A 17,307-nucleotide genomic window follows, 5' to 3' on the forward strand; every position below is an offset into this window, starting at 1 on the left:
CCCAGGCTCCTACGTTCTCCTCCACTTCCTTGCGCAGCTGCTCGAACTCCCGGGCGTCCGGTTTCATCAAGTTCTGCGTGAAAAGCCGGGCCAGCCTCAGGGACAGCCCGTAAGGAACTGCAAAGAGAACCCCCCAAATCAAACTCCGTCCTTGTTGGTCAGAGAAATAACCCACCCAGAAGCTGGAAGCACGGGGACACTCACTGAGGTCCTTGGCGTTGGTGGCAGCGGGGGAGGTGACGCCCTGCTTGTGGACATTGTTGTGGATCTTCCAGCGGACCGTGTCCCGACCCTTGAGGGAGCCGCTGCGCACCAGGGGCGTGTCCAGGTGGTCGGAGGACATGAGGCTCTGGCGGAGCATGTAGTGGTCCTCCTTGAAGCCAACGGTGCGACCTGCAGAGCCAGGGGCGGGGTCAGAGCCTGGGCACAGTGGGACAACGCCGGCCATCAGCTTCCCAACGCCAGAGATTCTGTTCCGGGGGATGTTGAGGGTTTCCACCACGCTAAGGGTGTGGGGATGTCAGCAGGGGAGTGGGATGGAGGGAGCAAGGGGTGTTCATGAGCGGGGAGAACACATCTCACCAGCTAAGATTCACAAGGTCAGGGAGAGCCAGCAGTGGCATTCCCAGCAGGGCATCCCAGGAGTTGGTTTTTTTAGCTTTTACAGAGATGAGGTAATTGAGAGGCATTTGAAATTATTTTATTCTATCAGTCTCGATGAAGGGTGAGACATAAGAGATGTAGAACTCAATGCCATTCTATCAAAAGCTAATTTCTTAGTTATAATACTTTATAAATGTTTTGCAGCCTATTAACTTTTACTATAAAATGTTGCCATTACTTCTAACACCAAACACTTATATTTTTACCCCACATAATCTTGCTACAATGTATCTTTCACAGTTCTAATTTTCTAAAATATTTTGTCTTTTTATGAAGACATATTTTGAAACTTATTTCTAGTTCAATCTCTCTCTCAACAATGTCATCTCTATTCCATAGCCTTCCTAACTCAACACACCTTATCTCAGTATTTGCATGCAGATATATTTTGAAAATCCTTTACAAATTCATTTCTCACACCAGGGTGTGGAGCAGGGAAGAAGAGTAGACCAGGAGCTCCAGGACTCCTTGGCTCAGGCTCTCTGCTAGAAGCCTTCTCCCTGATCCACCTCTCCAGCTCAGAGAGGAGGGATGCTCGCCCCAGCACACCCCCAAACCCAGGAAAGCAGTGCACCCCACAGAGCCCTTCCCCCCAGGACCAAGGGCTGGTACCTCGTGCGCAGCAGGGAAGCAGGGCCAGGCAAGCCTAGAAAACAAATGGCCAGAGACACAATCACTTTGTGGCCAAGGACAAAACCCCTCCAAGTCTCCATCAGGGATGATCCGCATCAGCAGGGATGTGTGGGCAGCAGGTGGAGAGGGGTCTCAAGCTGATTTTAGCTAGATGGGAAAAATCTGGCTAAAATTTCACCAAGCAGCTCATGTTGGAAATAGCAGAGAGTTGGATACCACAGGGACATCCCCTGTGAATCTGCCCATGCTGGAGGCTGGGTGAATTCTGGAAATTTGTCATGTTTTTGGCCATATCTGGTTCTCTCTCTAGGCTAGGGAAGTCAGCTGAGACACTCACCTTGCAACAGGCACAGAACTTCCAGCAGAGCAGGAGCAGCAGCCCCAGGAGCAGGATGAGGAAGATGAGCAGTGGGATGAGCCAGAGGAAGCTCCCAGGCGGGCACTCTGCAAGTGACAGCAACGTCACTGCCAGGCATCAGCCCTGTGTTGGGTGTGCAGGGAGGGAGCAGGGAGGGGAAAGGCTGGACTACATCTCTCTGAGGAATGGAGCAGCCCAGTTCACCTTGGCAATGCCTCACAATGAGAAATGCTGTTCAGGGAGGGCTATCACACCTCTGCTCACACCAAAGGGCTGCAGCACCTTGCATCAATCCCTGCCCGTGGCAGCAGGGGAAAAGCTCTGATCTCTAAATGTCTCTCTGAGGGTGCCACGTTCCACCCGTTGCAGTTCATGGGACAGACAGTGTCACCCACCCGTGTCACACAGCAAGGTGGGCAGGGAGGTGCTGCCTGCAGCTGACCCTGCCCAGGGGCACAGAAAAGGGACAAAGCAGGGACTGGGGGCACTGTGGAGTTGGTCACTCTGATCCAGATCCCAGGCTGGACATGCCCCGCTCCTCCCAGCGCCCTGCTCACCTTTATTCTTCTGCACACGGACAGTGGTGTTGGGGAGGACACTGGGGTCTCCCTCCAGGGTGTAATGGTAGGTGCAGTCATCATCCTCATCCTGGAAGGAGCAGTACTCGCCAGCCTCCTCTGTGGGGAGAGGGGACATGGTTGTGAAGTCACCGGGCCAGGAAAGACTTGGGGAGCAGCCCTACGTGCACACCCACACGGAGCAGGGCACACAGGAGACACCACATGCGGCTGTGCCCAGCTCTGCTTCTCACGTTACCTTTCTTCAGCTCCTCCACCATCTGGATCTGGAGGTGGCAGGAGCTGCAGTTCCCTTTCAGGTTGCCTGTCCCCCAGGTCTGGCAGCGGACACAGTCCCGGATGCTCTCACACACAGCCTGGAAGCCCTGGGCAGAGGCGGGTGGGATGGTCAGGGACACCCCCGGGAGTGAGGGAGGACACAGCCTCTGAAAGGCAGAGCTGGAGAGGCAGCTCCTCATCCCAGAGTCAGGGTGAGGTCCAGGTCAAAAAGAGGACTCACTGAGAACGAGCAGCTAATGAAAGATTTATAAGCCCAGTTGGCTCCAAAATCTCTTATACCAACAGCCTGCATTTGGGCAGCAATTAGATCTTCTCCAAGGGTTTCAGTGGCCTTTCCAAAACATGATCAAGCCAGCTTTCTCCATCTCTACTGTGGGATTAGCCCATGTTTGTCAGTGGGGAAATCGAATGTGTTCAAGGCCAGGTTGGGTGGGGCCCTGAGCAACTCGATCTAGTGGAAGGCATCCCTGCCCATGGCAGGAGAGTTGGAATGAGATAAGGTTTAAGGTCCCTTCCAATCCAAACCAGTCTGTGATTCTATGAAATGAGTTTTTTCCCAGTCTTGGGGCAAATCAGAACAAGCCACAAGCTGAGCCTCAAACCAGGGTGCAGATAAATACAGACAGACTCTCAATGGTTGCTGCTGGCAAACAGGATGGCAAAGAAAGCCTGTGGCTACAAAGCAGCTCCCATGCCAGAGCCTTTCTGGCCACAGGACAGGTGAGACAAACCCTTGCTCAAGATTTTGTTCCTGACTGAGATGTGCCTTCATCTCTGCTTTGCGTTTCTTCCCTGGAGGCTCTGCGTGGGAATGAGTGATAAACCCAGAGGGACTCACCAGAGAGTAGCTGATTTCACAGGTGGAGCTGGTGTACAGCGAGGCCATGTCACAGATGCATCTGCCACATTCACACCTCCCGTGGTTATTGCAAATGCCCTGGGAGAGAAGAGGTGACAGCCTGAGAGCGGCGCTGGGAGTCAGCAAGGCACCTCAGCAACCCGGAGATTCCAGCACTGGGGCAACTCGCTATAGCCCTGCCTGAAGCAGCGGTCCCTGGGGAGGGCGGGGCAGGACCTACCCCTCGGCTATCGATGCAGGTGTCGTTGCTGGTGGGACATTCACAGCCCGGGCCCTCCCAGCCGCTCTCGCACACGCAGGCACCCCTGGAGCAGCGGCCACGATCTGCGGTGAGAGCAGGGATTGCCTTGGCTCCAGTGCTGGGCCATTCCCCCAGCCCTGTCTGGGGCTCCCCCGCTTTCTTTGGGGTGCACAGGGGCTGCAAAGGGCCTTTTTGAAGTGCAAAGGGGCTGCAAACAGATCCCACAGCAACCTCCCTGCACCTCTGCAAGCGCAGAGTCCCTGCAGCCCATCACTGGTCACTGAACCCTCCGTGCCAGTGCCACCAGTCCAGGACACCCTGTCTGTGCCACCAGCCCAGCACATCCATCCCCCAGCTGGGGGGCTCTGGGGGGGCTCTCACCGTTGCAGAGGAAGCCGGAGGTGCGCGGGCACTGCAGGACGTCGAACTCGCAGAAGGCGCCGTCGAAGCGCAGGGTCTGATCCTCGGAGTAGCACTGGCACTTCCCGCACAGGCACTCGCCCCGTCCCGAGCACGGCTCCACGTCCCCGGGGCGGATGCAGGCTTCGTTGTTGGGGGATGAGGCCGGGGAGCAGTCGCACGTGTCCCCTCGCCTGGGGACAGAGATGGTGCTGAGAGAGGCAGCACAGCAGGGTCCTGGGCAGGATGCCCGGGGCACAAATGTGTGTCACTGTGGGTCCCCGGACACCGCAGGGTCCCTGGCAGGGGTGGCTCTGGACACAGTCCTTACCAGCCCGGGTGGCAGATGCACTGTCCACACACAAAGTTCCCATGGAAACTACACTTGGGCGAGTCCAGCTCTTGTTGCTGGAAGTGAAGAGAGAAGAGGCATTGCTGAATGGGCCCAGCTGCCACCAAGACCATTTCAGGAATCAGAAGGGCAGATGCAAGGGTAAAGTTTTGCCCTGAACACCAAGCTCTACCATAGGACATCACACCGAGCTGGGAACAGGCAGTGATGGAGACCTTGGCCAGGCTGAGCATCACTGAGGGGTCCAGCAGGACCAGCATGCATTGGCCAACACATTCCCACCCCAGGCTGGCAGGAGGATGACACCTCTCTGCATGACCCCACCTGTTCACAGGGACACACGTCGCAGATGACAGCAGTTGACACCGTGAGGCTGTCGCTCAGGGACGTGGGTTTCACATGGATGACTCCTTGCCGGTCCTTCTCGGGGAGGCTGCAGACATGCTGCCCACCAACGTACTCCAGAGCCTTCACGTGCATGTGGAACTTGCTCTGAAGGAAGGAACACACTGCAGGGATGAGCCAGCTCTGTGGGACCACATCCCAGCTGGACACGGAGAGCTCATCCCCTCACACGTGCCTTCCCTCTGCTGCCATCCGAGTTCTTACCACTTTTCCACGGGTGATGTTGAAGGAGCCAGATTCTGTCTTTTCAAATTCCAGGGAGGTGAACTCTGTCTTCAGGGCTTTGGGGGTGAAGTCAGCCCGGATGTCCATCTTGGAGCGGATGCGCTGGGTGCCAGAGGATAAACACAACGTTGATTTTCAGCAGTACCCTGTGACCACCCCGTGGCCTGCTCCAGAGGGGCTACATCCTGCCCTCTGCCTGCTCTCCTGCCCAGGAAGTGCCCACCCTCTGCCCTCCCTGTGAGCCAGGGTGAAGCTCCAGAGAGCACCGTTACCTCAAAGGCTGTGCGGAGCAACTCCACGATGTTGGAAGAGTCTTCCTGGAGCTCCCCGATCTCGGAGATGGGGAAATACTTGTGCAGCTTCTGCAGAGAGACAGGAGTTCCCTGAGCCAAGGCCTTGAGAACCCTCCTCTATCACAGGAGTGGGCTCTGCTTTGAGACCTCCAAATGTCCCTTCCAACTGAAATTACTCTCCAGCTCTGTACCTCCGCTGCTTTACAATAAGGAGAAACCAACACAGGGAGACCTCTAGAAGCCTGAATTCCTGCACCCAGTAATACATCCTGAGACCTCCCACAACCTAGAGCAGCCCCCCAGTAGAGTGTGGCACCCTCCCAAATAGCAGGGTGTTGGTTTAGCACTTGGGGACAAGTGATGTGGAACACTTTCTCCTCAGAGCTGAGCTGAGGCAGAGGTCCTGAAGGAAAGGCAATCCCACGTGTCACCACTACCATGCTCTCCTCACCTCGTAGTAGCTGTAGGAGTGGTTGGTGACAGCAAAGATGGGGATGATGTTGTGCTGGCCCAAGAGGCGCACGAGGGTGGGCACTGAAGGATAGTCCTGCTTGGTGTCATACACGTAGGTGCCGTGGCTGTCCAGGTGACACTGCTCGTCATTCCTCGCCAGGATCCCTGCCAGGACGTTGGTACCATCAGCTTCATAGTGAAAGGCAGACTCGGTGGAGAACACGAGCAGGTGAGTGCTGTCCTTTCTCCAGCCAATCTTATCCTGCAGCCGGGGAGGGGGAGAAGAAACCTTTATCTCTGTGTCTCCCAAACCCCTGTTGCAGCCCTTGGCAAGCCAGCACTGACAGGAGCTGGAATACTCAAGGGACAAGGCACCACCTACACCTGGCAGCAAACACAACCAGCCATGTATCCCCAGGAATCCCAGCACCCATCCACACCCCCAAAGCATGGGATGTCTCCCACCCGGCAGCTCAGTGCCAGGCACATGTGTGTACAGGGGGCAAGCCCACGCTTCCCTGGACATGTCTGGAGCTGTGCTCATCCCTCAGCCAAGCAGCCAAGCCCAAGTGGGCTCTTTTCCAGGGAGCAGAGTTTCATCACTGCAGGCGTGGAGGGGGACAGAGCAAAGAGCACACACAGGGTGCCCAGAAAACAGCTCCTTGCTGGGCATCAAACACCAGGACACATATTCTAAGAGGCTTAGGGAAAATTGGGAATGCAAAACAGCTTGGCACTGGGAGTGTGTGGCTGGGAGGGCAAGAACCAATTGTAGCTGAACCAGGGCTCCCTGGCTGCCCTGCCTGGTGTGTGGCTTTTCTGCTCATCAGTGGGCATCAGGAAGAGCCACTCATTAAAAACACAGCGCTGGCCACCCTCACCTTGCAAACAGCTGTCTGCAGGATGGCATCAAAGCCGCCCTCGGGGGCATCCAGGTTGCCGGAGATGCGCTCCTTGCGGAGCTCCTGGCTGAAGTGGTTGATGTTGCTGGTCAGGCGGATGACGTTCTTGAAGGAGAACGGGGAGTCGGCGTTGTGCCAGGGCTCACGCAGCCTAGGAGAGATGGAACCAGGGGTCTTGTGTGGGGCAGGAGCCAAGGGATGCTGGGGTGCAAGGAGAGGAAATGTGGGGAGAGTCCCTCAAGGGGAAGTCACGGAGCTGAGCAGCTCAGCCACCAGCACTGAGAGGGAGAAGTGATGAGGGCAGAGATAGAGGAGAAGACAAGATGTGCAGTCTGACGTGGCAGAGCAGAGAAGGCCTGAAAGCAGAGGAAGACACTGCTGGCATTGTCACAGTGCTTCAGCAAGCCCTGAGGGATGAGCAGACCAGGGAGGACACTGGCAGTGAAGGTAGATGGATGGATGCTCTTGCACTGCTAAGAGATGTATGGAGGCTCTTGCACTGCTGACACTGAAAGCCAAGGAGAAACAGAAGGCACTTTCCACTCACTCTACTTCCACCTCAGGGACCCAAAGGGTTCACTCACTTTTCGGGTCTCATGTCTGTCTGAGGGGATGAGACTTTGTCCACAAACTTGCCAAATCCGATGGTGTAATTGGAAGTCAGGGCTTGCAGGAAGTCCGCTGAGAGGAGAGCAAAGGAAGGGGGACACACATAAATAAAGAGATGCCTGTGAGCTCCCTGCTCCAGGGAAAGAAGTCCTTTTGTGGGCATCTTCTCTGCTGGTGGGTTCTTAGATAAGATTCCCAAACTGTCATCTTGTAAGATCTTTGGGCTTTGATAGGGCAGAAACCGACACCCCCTTTGGCAGCCCCAAAACTGGAGTTCCTACAACAGCGCCCAGCAGGTCCAGGATACCAAAGGCCCTGCACAGACCAGCTCTGAGGGGCATCAGCTGGGCTGGAAGGGGAGAGCATGTGAGGATCACTGCCAGACCAGAGAGACACCCCCACACAGGGCTGCACAGAGATAATGAGAAGCTCTAATTAAAACAGACACCTCTCAGCCCATTGCCAGCTGCACCCCCCTCTCTGGTGCTGGCAGAGGACTCGCAGCCACAGGCAGGAAGGAGCTGCCTGCCTTCATCAGCACAGGAGCAGGTTCCCCTCTTCTCCCAGCTCTGCCCTCACCTAGGTTATGCCCCATGCTTTTGAGGTTGTCCAGATCATCGGACATGGAGTAGGAGAAGTCCATGAGGATGTAGAGATCCACAGGGCTCTCTTTGGGCTGGAAGACATCCATGTTGAAGCTCATCTCCTCGCCAGCCCGCAGCCTCATGTACATGGCCTGGGGGGACACCTGGGTCCTCTGCAGGGACACGTTGATACTGGAATTCTGTGAAGGACAGTGACATGAAGGGGATGGACTCCATCTCCAGCATGGGTGCAACAAGGAGGAGGCAAGGAGCAGGGAGATGTGTGGAAGTACAAAGGCAAGGATGAGCACGTCCTCCTCCCTCACGTACTGTCCAACAGCCTCCCCACACCCACTCGTGTCCAGCCAGGCACCTCGTCCAGAGGGATGTGAGCATTTTGCTTACATCTGCTTTGTCTGCAAAGGCACCCTAGCCTGGATCAGGGCCAGTGGCCCACAGGTCCACCAGCTAGCAAAGGCATTGCTTTTGAGTAGACCCTACTTAAATAGCGATCTGGGGTTTGTATTCTTCCTGCTGAGGAGCCTAGAGAAGAATGAAGGACCCCTCAGGAGAGGCTGAGCGTGGGCTGTGTCCCCAGCATGCACCTTCAGTGTCCTCATCTCTCCCTGGGTGTACACGATGCTGGCCTCGCCGCAGCCGGAGCGCAGCAGGTTCTCCCGCAGGTCACAGCGCGGCTCCTCAAAGCTCTGCCAGGGAGCAAGAGCAGCATCAGAGCCACAGAAAGCACCAGATCCACTGGGAAAGGGGGAAATACACAGGGCAGGAAACAGGGTCCTGTGCCTAGAGCATTATGAACCTTTGAGAGCAGGAGAGGAGCAGAGAGATGGGAACGAGTCTCACACAGAACCACCAGCTGAAATGTGACCACCAGTGAGTTACTGGGTTGTGTGAGATAAAACTCTCCCTCCATCCCTTGCACACACTGTTTCTGGTGCACTGACATTTTCTGATAAACCCCTGTAGTGCTGCAATTCTGCCCTGGACTCCCCTCCGTACCCATGTTCCACACCAAAAGGAAATCCACATTGCAGCCTTTCCCACCCAGAAAAGAAGCTGGATCCAGAAGCTGCCCCTGGCTCTTGTGTCCCTCTCCCACTGAGAGTGGTGGGATCCCTCCATCAGCAGGGTGGGAAGAGGAGCCCCAGGCTGCCCTGCAAGGTCTCACCTCGTCGGTGCAGAAGGAGCAGTCCTTATCCACCCGGATGCACTCGGTGCAGCTCTTTGCCCGAGACAGCACACAGCGGTTGTCTGCCAGGAAAGATCAGGGCGTCAGGGATGGGGAAAACAAAGGGAGCTGTGGGAGGCCGTGAGAAAGGCTGATCCCATGGGAAAATGGAGGTTTTGCTTGGTTAGTGGAAACTGGCTGCAAAACAGCAGCAGGATAGCATGGGAGGGTCTTCAAAACTGGGGAGATGAAAAACAGCAGGAAAAGCAGACAGCAGGTGTTCTCCACATGAAGACTGGTGTTTCTGGAGCCCAGGACAGGTACACATAGTCCCCAAGGGCTACCACAGCTCCACTCACTTTTGCTCCATTGGCAGACACCGGTGGCGCAGAGCAGGGACAGGAGGAGCAGCCTGGCACACGCCCGTGGCAGCACATTCATTGTCTTCCTCCTGAAATAAAGGGATTGCTACATTGCAGAGAGCCAAGAGATGGAAATGGACCTGGATATGACCAGGGCAGCTCCCACAGAGCCCCTTCCCAGCCCCACTGGAGTGGGACAGCCCTCACATCCTGGGCTGGAAACAATTGCTGAGCTCTGCAGGGCAGGGCACAAAAGCAAAGCCAAGGGTGGTTTGTGTTCTGCTCAGGCATCTGCAAAAGGCTCAAAATTCCCAGCAGTGCCACCCCCTGTGCCTGGAGTTGGGGTGCACAGCTTGACATCAGGGGTTGCTGCAGGCAGCTGGAGTACAAGAGGCTCCTGGATAGAGTCCAGCACCATCCACAGGTGTGAGCACTGACCAGGCCAGGACATTGCTTCTCCTGACATGTTAGGAAAAAAAAAAAAAAAAGGAAAACAAAGTGACTGTCCACATCTCTCCCCAAAAACAACACTGACCCCTCCCTTCAGCTATTTCCTATCACACTAAGAGTTTCCAGGATGGTCAAGCCAACAATAAAGAGAGGGGGAGGCTTGGAGTTTTGGAGTTGTTGAATGAATCTGTGGTTTTGAGAGCCTGGCAGATCCCCTTTGTCCTGTCCAGGGCAGCAGGATCCCTTGATGGACACAGAGGTCAAATCCTAAACAGAGTGAACCATTCTCCCTGCACCACACGTGACGGAGAAAACTCAGTGCCATCCAGAAGTCAGCATTTGGATGTGGTAAACAGAAGGCACAAAGCTGGAATTCGAGTTCTGCAGCTGCTGTGCTAGAGGCTCATCCTTGCACCCAGCAGGGCAAGTGAGAGCAGTCAAGGAAAAAACAACAGTGTAAAGACATCATTAAACCATCTCCTTCCTGGTAGATGCAATTGTGAAATATAAAATGTGAATGAATTGTCTTACAGCTTCTTGCTGTGTCAGCCCTGACTCTAAAATGAAAAGAATGTGAAAACCACTTAAAACAAAAAGGGAAAGGAAACAGGAAAAGTTGTTGCGTGCAATAATGATGTCCAAGTTCCCTGAGGGACATCCAGCACACAGAGCAGTCACATGGAGACTCAGCCACTCACAGCCTGGCCTGGGCTGCAAGGAAACCCCTGGAAAAACCCAGGCTGGTCTCAACAGCACTAGATCACACTTGGCCTCTGCAGCCAGGAGAATACATTGAACGCAGCAATTGCTGTGACACAGGGCTCAACCAAGCCAGCATGGACACCACAGGACATCGCTCTTGGCTCCATGCGAGAGTCACTGGGTACACAGGCAGCAACTGACATGACATTGGTATCTCGTTCATCCTCTCAGCTGTGCCCAGAGGGGTTTACCACGGTCATTAATGCCCAGTGGCTAAAAGTGAAACAAGGGAGCCTCAGGGCAGCGTCTCTGCAGGGAAACCCCAGGAAGCTTTGCTGTTCCTCAGCACCTGTAGCCAATGTGCTGTTTTGCCAATGAGCTGCTTTTCCTATGTTAAAGGTACCAGTTGAGCAAGGGAGCTCCTCTGCTTCCCTCCCTGCCACACTGACGGTCAGGCCATGTCTCCAGTCAGGCCCTTTGCAGGTTTGGCTTTGGGTGGTCCCTGTCCCCCCAAGTCCAGTTGCAGTGCTGGCTCTGAGGCCAGCATTCCTCAGCCGGGACATGCCTGTGACCTCCTTCAGGGACAGTCCTCATGCCAGCATTCGCTGGCTAATATTGTGTCCCTTGCTACCAACACAGGCAGATTTTGAAGCCAGGAAAATCCCTTTTTCCCTTGCTCTGCCCAGTCCAGGACAGTGCTACGGAGATGTGAGGAGGTGCCAGTTAGAGGTGGGATGAAAGGGTAGAGAAGAAATCCTCAGAGCCCGTGGAAGGACAACACAGTTGAAAACATCAGCTGAGCACTCAGCAAATCCCATCTCCCACCATGGCATGGGCCACAAGGAAAGAACTGAGTATGAGACCAGACTGCTCAGCTCACAAGGACCTAATGACTCTTCCCTTAATCACCAATTAGGAAAAAGTCACCATGGAACGGATGGACACACCCTGGGCCTCAGGCACATAAATTGCCATCATGTCTTTTCAAGTGCTGAGATAAAAGGCCATAAAATCCTGCTCAATATTAACGTTCTGTTGCTCTGTGAGCCACCAAACTTCAAGGATTTTGCTGGGCAGATGCCAGCCTGCTGGGCACTGGTGGCAGAGAGCATGGCCACTGAGGAATGCAGCCTGCAATATTCGTGCAAAAATATGGGAGTGGCCACCCCTTACTTTCAGAAGTGTCCTCTGGAAAGGAAAATGCCATTTCCACCTCAGGAAAGCTGCAGGATTCGGTTGGGTTTTCATGACAACAACAACAACAACAAAATCTGTTCAGTTGTGCAAAGACAAGGAGAAAGGCAGAGCAGGCTGCACATGAACTTCCTACTGTTTCCCAGATTTGCTCCAGCATTTGCTCCTGGTCTCCTCTTGCTCCCCCAGCCTTTGCCCTGCCTCTCAGCACAGCCAACAAACCTGCTCCAGGAATATGTCAAGAGCCCCTGAGTCTGGAGAAGCTGGGTCTAGCTACCTCATCCCCAAAACCCCAGGCAATGCTCCAAACTGGTGCAATGGGACAGAGAGCAGGGTTGGAATGGCAGATGGGGGAGAGAGAGCAAGGAGCAGGTTGTGATGAGCAACAGCAGGAGCCTGGTCCCAGCTGCCACGTGGGGAACATCCGCAGGTTGGGACTTGGGAGCAGGAAAGTGAGGGAGAGGCTCAAGCAAGGAGTTCCCAAGCACAGCCTTTCCTCTCTTGGGTGGGAATTGCTATTTTCATGGCTGCAGCCATGGGGGGCTGTGTGGGGCTGTGCAGGGGACTGACCCTGGTCCATGGCATCAAGGACCACCCACGTGTCTGTGTGTGCTGGGGATGGGCAGTGTAGCCACAGCCCAGGAGATCAGGGACACTCATGTTCTCTCCCCTGCACATGTGGTGGCACAGAGCTGCTGGGACCCCGCTCCAAAACTTGGAAATTATCAAGGCAGACTCCCCAAAACTACCAAAAACTCGACCCACAAATCAAATAATCTCTTACACACAAAATCCTACTGGTCTTGTTTTGTTTGCCTTCCCCATCCATTCCTCCTCCTTCCCTAGGTGTGCTCCTACAGCTGGGGGACTCCATGTGAGTGTCTCCATTTGCTGTTTTCACCTCCCAGGTTGACTCCCAGACCCCACACATGGCCCCCAGCACCCTCCAGCCAGGGACAAAACACAGCAGGACCCAGCCTGGGCACCCACATGGAGCTGCTTTGTGGCCAACACCCCCCGTGCTGTGAAGGGCTAGTGGCTGTGGTACCATCTCCTCCTGCTGCCCCCCCCCCGAGCTCGGGCAGGGGGGAGCCTCAAGGAGCAGAGGCAGGAACGGCAGGACCCTGCCTGGAGTCTGCCCAAATGCCAGCACAGCCCCGGAACCCTCCCGTTCCCTCCACGTGCTCTTCCTGCCAATTTGTCTGCTCCTTTGGCCCCCACAAGACACTTTTTCCCTCCTTCCCTTCCGTGGGTGCTCCTCATCCCTCTTTCCCCCAGCTAACCCACGCCTGTCAGCCCCCCCATACCAACCCTCCTGTCCTGTTCCCTGTTCATTGCAGATTCACCAATTTGCAAATACCCCAACACCTGCAGTTCAGCTATGAACCTCCCACTCTCTCCTGGCCTTTCCCTCCGGGAACCTCCCTTCCCTTGCTCCCCCCTGGCAGGAGCAGCCACCAGGTCTGGAAAACAACCCCGGTGGGCTCCGCGGGTCGGAGACACCCACAGCCCGCCTGACCTTGCACACTTTCACCCGTGAAAGCTTTCCCTGCGTGCCAGCCCCGAGGCACAACAGCCTTTCCCCCTGCAACTGGGCTGAGGGACAGGGCAACCCCTGAAACTCCAACAAGTGTCCCCAAAGGGCTCTGCTCTGTCGTGGCACCCCCGCACCACTCCCGGACCCCCACCCAAATACCTGCGGACACAAACCCGGACCCGTGCAGCCCCCAAAGCCCTGCCCGCTCACGAGCGTTGCCTTTCCCAGCCAGCCCAGAGGCACCGGACGGCGTCTGACAGCCAAAAAAACAGGGAAAAGCAGAGGGAACAGGCGGGCAGGAGCTGAGCCCCGCGCTCCGTGTCCTGCCCACCTGCCCGCGCATTAATTCACTGCCCGGTTCATCAACGCAGCAAAGTTCAAGCGAGCTGGACGCTGCAGAGCACAGATGAATTAATTCCACAAACCTCATTAGCGCTGGGTCTGACTCAGATTCCAAATCCTCTGTCGCAGCCCGAATAACAGGCACCCACACACCAAGCCAAGAAATTCTTCCGAAGGCAGAGGGGGAACGAGCTGCTTCGCCGCTGCGACTTGATTTCCAGCTTTGAGCTTTTCTTTCTTTTCTTTCTTTTTTTTTTTTTTTTTTTTTTTTTTTCCTCCTTTCTCCCTCCTCTCTATTTTGTGTCCCTTTTCTCTTTCCGGTTAAATGTCAAGTCCCGGTCCGGCGGGGAGTGCAGCCAGCCCGCGATCCCACATAACTCCCTGCGGCTCCCCGTCCCCTCAGTCAAAAATCCACTTTGTTCTCACTCTCCGCGCTGCCGCCTCGCCCTCCCGAGGGGCTGGCAGGGAGGAAAGGTGGGAGCTGCGATAAATGAGATTGGAGCCCAGGTGAGGAGAAGTTTTATCCCGGCTGGGAGGGAGGAGGGGGTGCCCGTGACGCAGGGTTGGCATTCACGGCTCCCTCGCACACCTGGCCGGGCAGGCACAGCCCTCTGGACCCTCCCTCCGCGCAAGCACCATCCCACAGGAAAAGGTGCTGCCGTGGGCAGGGAGCCCGGAGGGGCTGCTCGGCTTCATCTGCCTGCTCAGGGCAGAGCTGAGGGAGCTCCCCGACCTCCCGAGGCAGGGGTTTCTCCTCCCAGTTTCCCCCTGGCACGGCTGGGATGTGTCACCCTCAGAGCTCAGGTGACTCCTTGCTGAAATGTCAGGGAAATTCCTGCCTCGACAACGCGCAGATGCCGAGCCCAGCCTCGGTGCTTTGCATGCAGAGAGGATGGATCGGCATCCTGCTTTATCCAGGGCGTGGGCACAGCAGAGCACTCCTCACCTGCAGTAAATCTGCCTCAAGAGTCAATGCAAGCCTTGCAGCACTATGAATGATTCTCATCCATACCTGCATCCCACCATGGCCCAAGGCTGCAATGAGCAGCAATCCCACAACTGATTCCAGCCCTTCTGCTGAGCTGGATCCAAAATCCCTTCCCCAGTCCAAAGAACAGCAGAGGAGGGTTTAGAGTTCAGGTGAGGCTGTTTTTCTGTCCACAACACCCTTTTGGTTTAGAGTTGGGTTGGCCATGGCTCAGAACCACTCACACTTTCCACAGAGCAGAGCACAGACGTCCTGGAGCAGATGCAATGGCACAGGCTGGATATTGGCTCCTGATAGATCCTCACAAGGAAAACTGCATCCCCTGAGCTTCAACACAAACAATAGTAACCGCCAGAAGGAAAAATGGCACATTTCCTGCCTGACTATGAGCAGAGCAATTTTGCCCTCCTTGCTCTCAATATGGCATTTCAGAGGCTGCTGCTTTTCAGAACTGATTGAAAGGTGAAGAGCAGGATTCCTTTCACTACAAGAAATTAGGAAGCTCAAGTTAATATATGCAAACTGCCTTAGGCCCAGGATAAAGAATAAAGTGCCTGTGCCATTAAAAACTACAGCAAATGGGAAACAGGCAGGGGTGCAGGGGAAGATGGCCCGGGCAGTTTAAATCTGGCATTTCCGAGTTTCCCAACACATAACTTGGCAACCCCAGTCCTTTTGGAGATGTGATTTCCTAGAGCTCAAAAAAGGTTCTGAAAATGAAGGAGGTTTGCTGTTGTTTTTTTTTTTTTTTTAACATATCAAGACAGCGACTGCAACATGAGAGCTGGGACATGAGACAAAATAAAGGCAGAGCAGGACCAGGCTGTGAGTGCTGATGCTTGAGCTGCTGGTGAAGAGCAGATTGTTACCATGGAGGGGCTGAAAGCAGAGGGTCCTGCTCTGCCTCAGGAGCCACAGCTGCAGCAGATGTTGAACATTGCAGATGAATTAAAACTGGGCTTCAGTTCCCAAGAGGGGACGGGAGCTTGTGCTGGTGGTCACAGATGTGTCTGGTCACTTCAGCTGGCCCTGTCCACTAGCAGCACCCAGCTCCCACCAGCCCCACCCCACGTCCCACTGCTGCAATTTTTCCTCTTCGAGCTAAGCAATGCTGCCACTGCAGTTAAAAAAGCCAATTTAGGCTTCAAGAAGCATTGTAGTAAAAAACCCAGTTATTTTAGTGATGGATCCCTAACAGGAATCCTGAAGCCAACCGGAAAAGCTCATGAGCACTCTACCTTCCACCACAATACTCAGTGTCCTGACTTTCTGGGTGTCCTCCTTTCTCCACCTGAGATGGAGAATGTTTATGTTGCCTCCTGTAAAGTATCTCTGTTGTCACCTACAGACCCTGACAACCCCAGGGCTTCCTGACACCCTCACCCTCCCCTTCATCCCCGCAGCCTGGAGCAGCAAGGAGGGACCAGCTCCCTTCAGCCTTTCCAGCTGTGAGGAGAAGCCCAGTTGCTCCCTCTGGGTGCTGCCAGAAGAGCTCAAGATACCAATTTTGCACCTTTTTTTGAAACAGATCCCCCCAGCACCTAAAAGATCCCAAGCCCATGGAACACGAGTTTTCCCAGAGCTGTAATTGGGCTGCTTTTACATTTGCAGGGCTGATAAAGGCACTTGTCCAGTATAAAGGCAACTTCACCACCAAATTTTTAGGTCAAAAAATCAGAGAGGCATTAGAAATTTTCTGTAAATACTTATGAAAATATAAAAGGTTTTAACTTCATCTTGAATTAAAAAAAAATAAAAAGGTTGTTTAATGAGTTGTCTTTCAGGCAACTTCTCCAAATTACTTCCAGCAGGGAAGACCACCAGGTGAACTCAAGTTCCTGCCTTGGTTCCATACCCTGCTCTCCCTGCCTGCTGGATCAGGCTTTTGTCAAACAAATGTGCTGTTTTTAAGAACAGAGGACAGGGATTTCAGAAGCAGGGTGAGCAGATTTCAGCGCAGATGGCTCCACCACAGCTCACAGCCACATCTGTGGTGAATCTCGCATTTATAAATCAGTGATTTTCTGCGGTGGCAACGTGGCCTAGAAATTTTTGCCCTAGGAGGGAAAATATGTAGTTTTATAGTTCACATGAAATGATTGCTCTCTCTGCTGACTACCAGTCCGAGTGCCAATTACTGATAATTACAAGTGATTGCAGGGTTAATTATTTTCTTTTTTTAATGCCACGCCAGCTTGCAACAGAGCCTTTCTTCTTTCTGTCCTGCCACCACAGCATGCCTGGAGACAGCTTTGGGGCTTTTTCTAGGTCTTTATTGCACAGTTACAGCCAAAATCCTGCTGGTTGGAGCACATTCATCTCCTTTTTAAATTCTGTAACAACACACATTACTAAAAGAAAAATAAACACTTAATCCCATCACTGCACTGTACACTGTAGTGACAATATCCTGCTATGTGGCTTAAATAAATGTATAATAATGTATTATTTATGTATATTAACATGCACATAATTTATCGCACAAAATGATGCTTAATATAATTCCCTGTTCAGTTAAAAGTGCCAGATGAAATCCTGCCATATTTTCTCCCTCAGTCTTTCTCCCAAGGCAGCATTAACTACATGTGCCCCCTGTTTTCCAGTAGATGTTCCTTGTCATGAACATGTTCCTAAAGGAAAATCTCTCTGATGAACATTTGCCTCTGGGACAGACTGGCAGCAAGAGGGAAGTGGGACACAGAAGCAACACCAG

The 17,307-nt window shown here is 54.0% G+C and overlaps 1 protein-coding gene across 8 annotated transcripts in view; it reads right to left on the reverse strand.

Moving 5' to 3' along the window:
- Positions 1 to 16,215, reverse strand: part of ITGB4 (integrin subunit beta 4) — a 30,865-nt gene extending 14,650 nt beyond the window's left edge. For 4 of the 8 annotated variants that reach the window (XM_053994958.1, XM_053994962.1, XM_053994961.1 and 1 more), the window contains exons 1-20: positions 13,690 to 16,215; positions 9,379 to 9,470; positions 9,020 to 9,102; positions 8,439 to 8,540; positions 7,829 to 8,033; positions 7,225 to 7,321; positions 6,620 to 6,791; positions 5,737 to 6,000; positions 5,265 to 5,354; positions 4,972 to 5,094; positions 4,687 to 4,854; positions 4,342 to 4,418; positions 3,993 to 4,204; positions 3,591 to 3,694; positions 3,350 to 3,448; positions 2,471 to 2,597; positions 2,212 to 2,331; positions 1,634 to 1,740; positions 1,276 to 1,309; positions 14 to 420 (exon numbers count right to left, since the gene is read on the reverse strand). In XM_053994958.1, the coding sequence (XP_053850933.1) occupies positions 14 to 420; positions 1,276 to 1,309; positions 1,634 to 1,740; positions 2,212 to 2,331; positions 2,471 to 2,597; positions 3,350 to 3,448; positions 3,591 to 3,694; positions 3,993 to 4,204; positions 4,342 to 4,418; positions 4,687 to 4,854; positions 4,972 to 5,094; positions 5,265 to 5,354; positions 5,737 to 6,000; positions 6,620 to 6,791; positions 7,225 to 7,321; positions 7,829 to 8,033; positions 8,439 to 8,540; positions 9,020 to 9,102; positions 9,379 to 9,470; positions 13,690 to 13,694 (2,688 nt within the window). In that variant the 5' untranslated portion in view covers positions 13,695 to 16,215. The remainder of the gene's footprint in view (positions 1 to 13; positions 421 to 1,275; positions 1,310 to 1,633; positions 1,741 to 2,211; positions 2,332 to 2,470; positions 2,598 to 3,349; positions 3,449 to 3,590; positions 3,695 to 3,992; positions 4,205 to 4,341; positions 4,419 to 4,686; positions 4,855 to 4,971; positions 5,095 to 5,264; positions 5,355 to 5,736; positions 6,001 to 6,619; positions 6,792 to 7,224; positions 7,322 to 7,828; positions 8,034 to 8,438; positions 8,541 to 9,019; positions 9,103 to 9,378; positions 9,471 to 13,689) is intronic. The other 4 variants (XM_053994964.1, XM_053994963.1, XM_053994960.1 and 1 more) reach the window with 3 other exon arrangements.
- Between the last annotated feature and the right edge of the window lie 1,092 nt (positions 16,216 to 17,307).

The sequence above is a fragment of the Vidua macroura genome, chromosome 19 (assembly GCF_024509145.1).
Source record: "Vidua macroura isolate BioBank_ID:100142 chromosome 19, ASM2450914v1, whole genome shotgun sequence".
In the NCBI taxonomy this organism is placed as follows: Eukaryota; Metazoa; Chordata; class Aves; order Passeriformes; family Viduidae; genus Vidua; species Vidua macroura.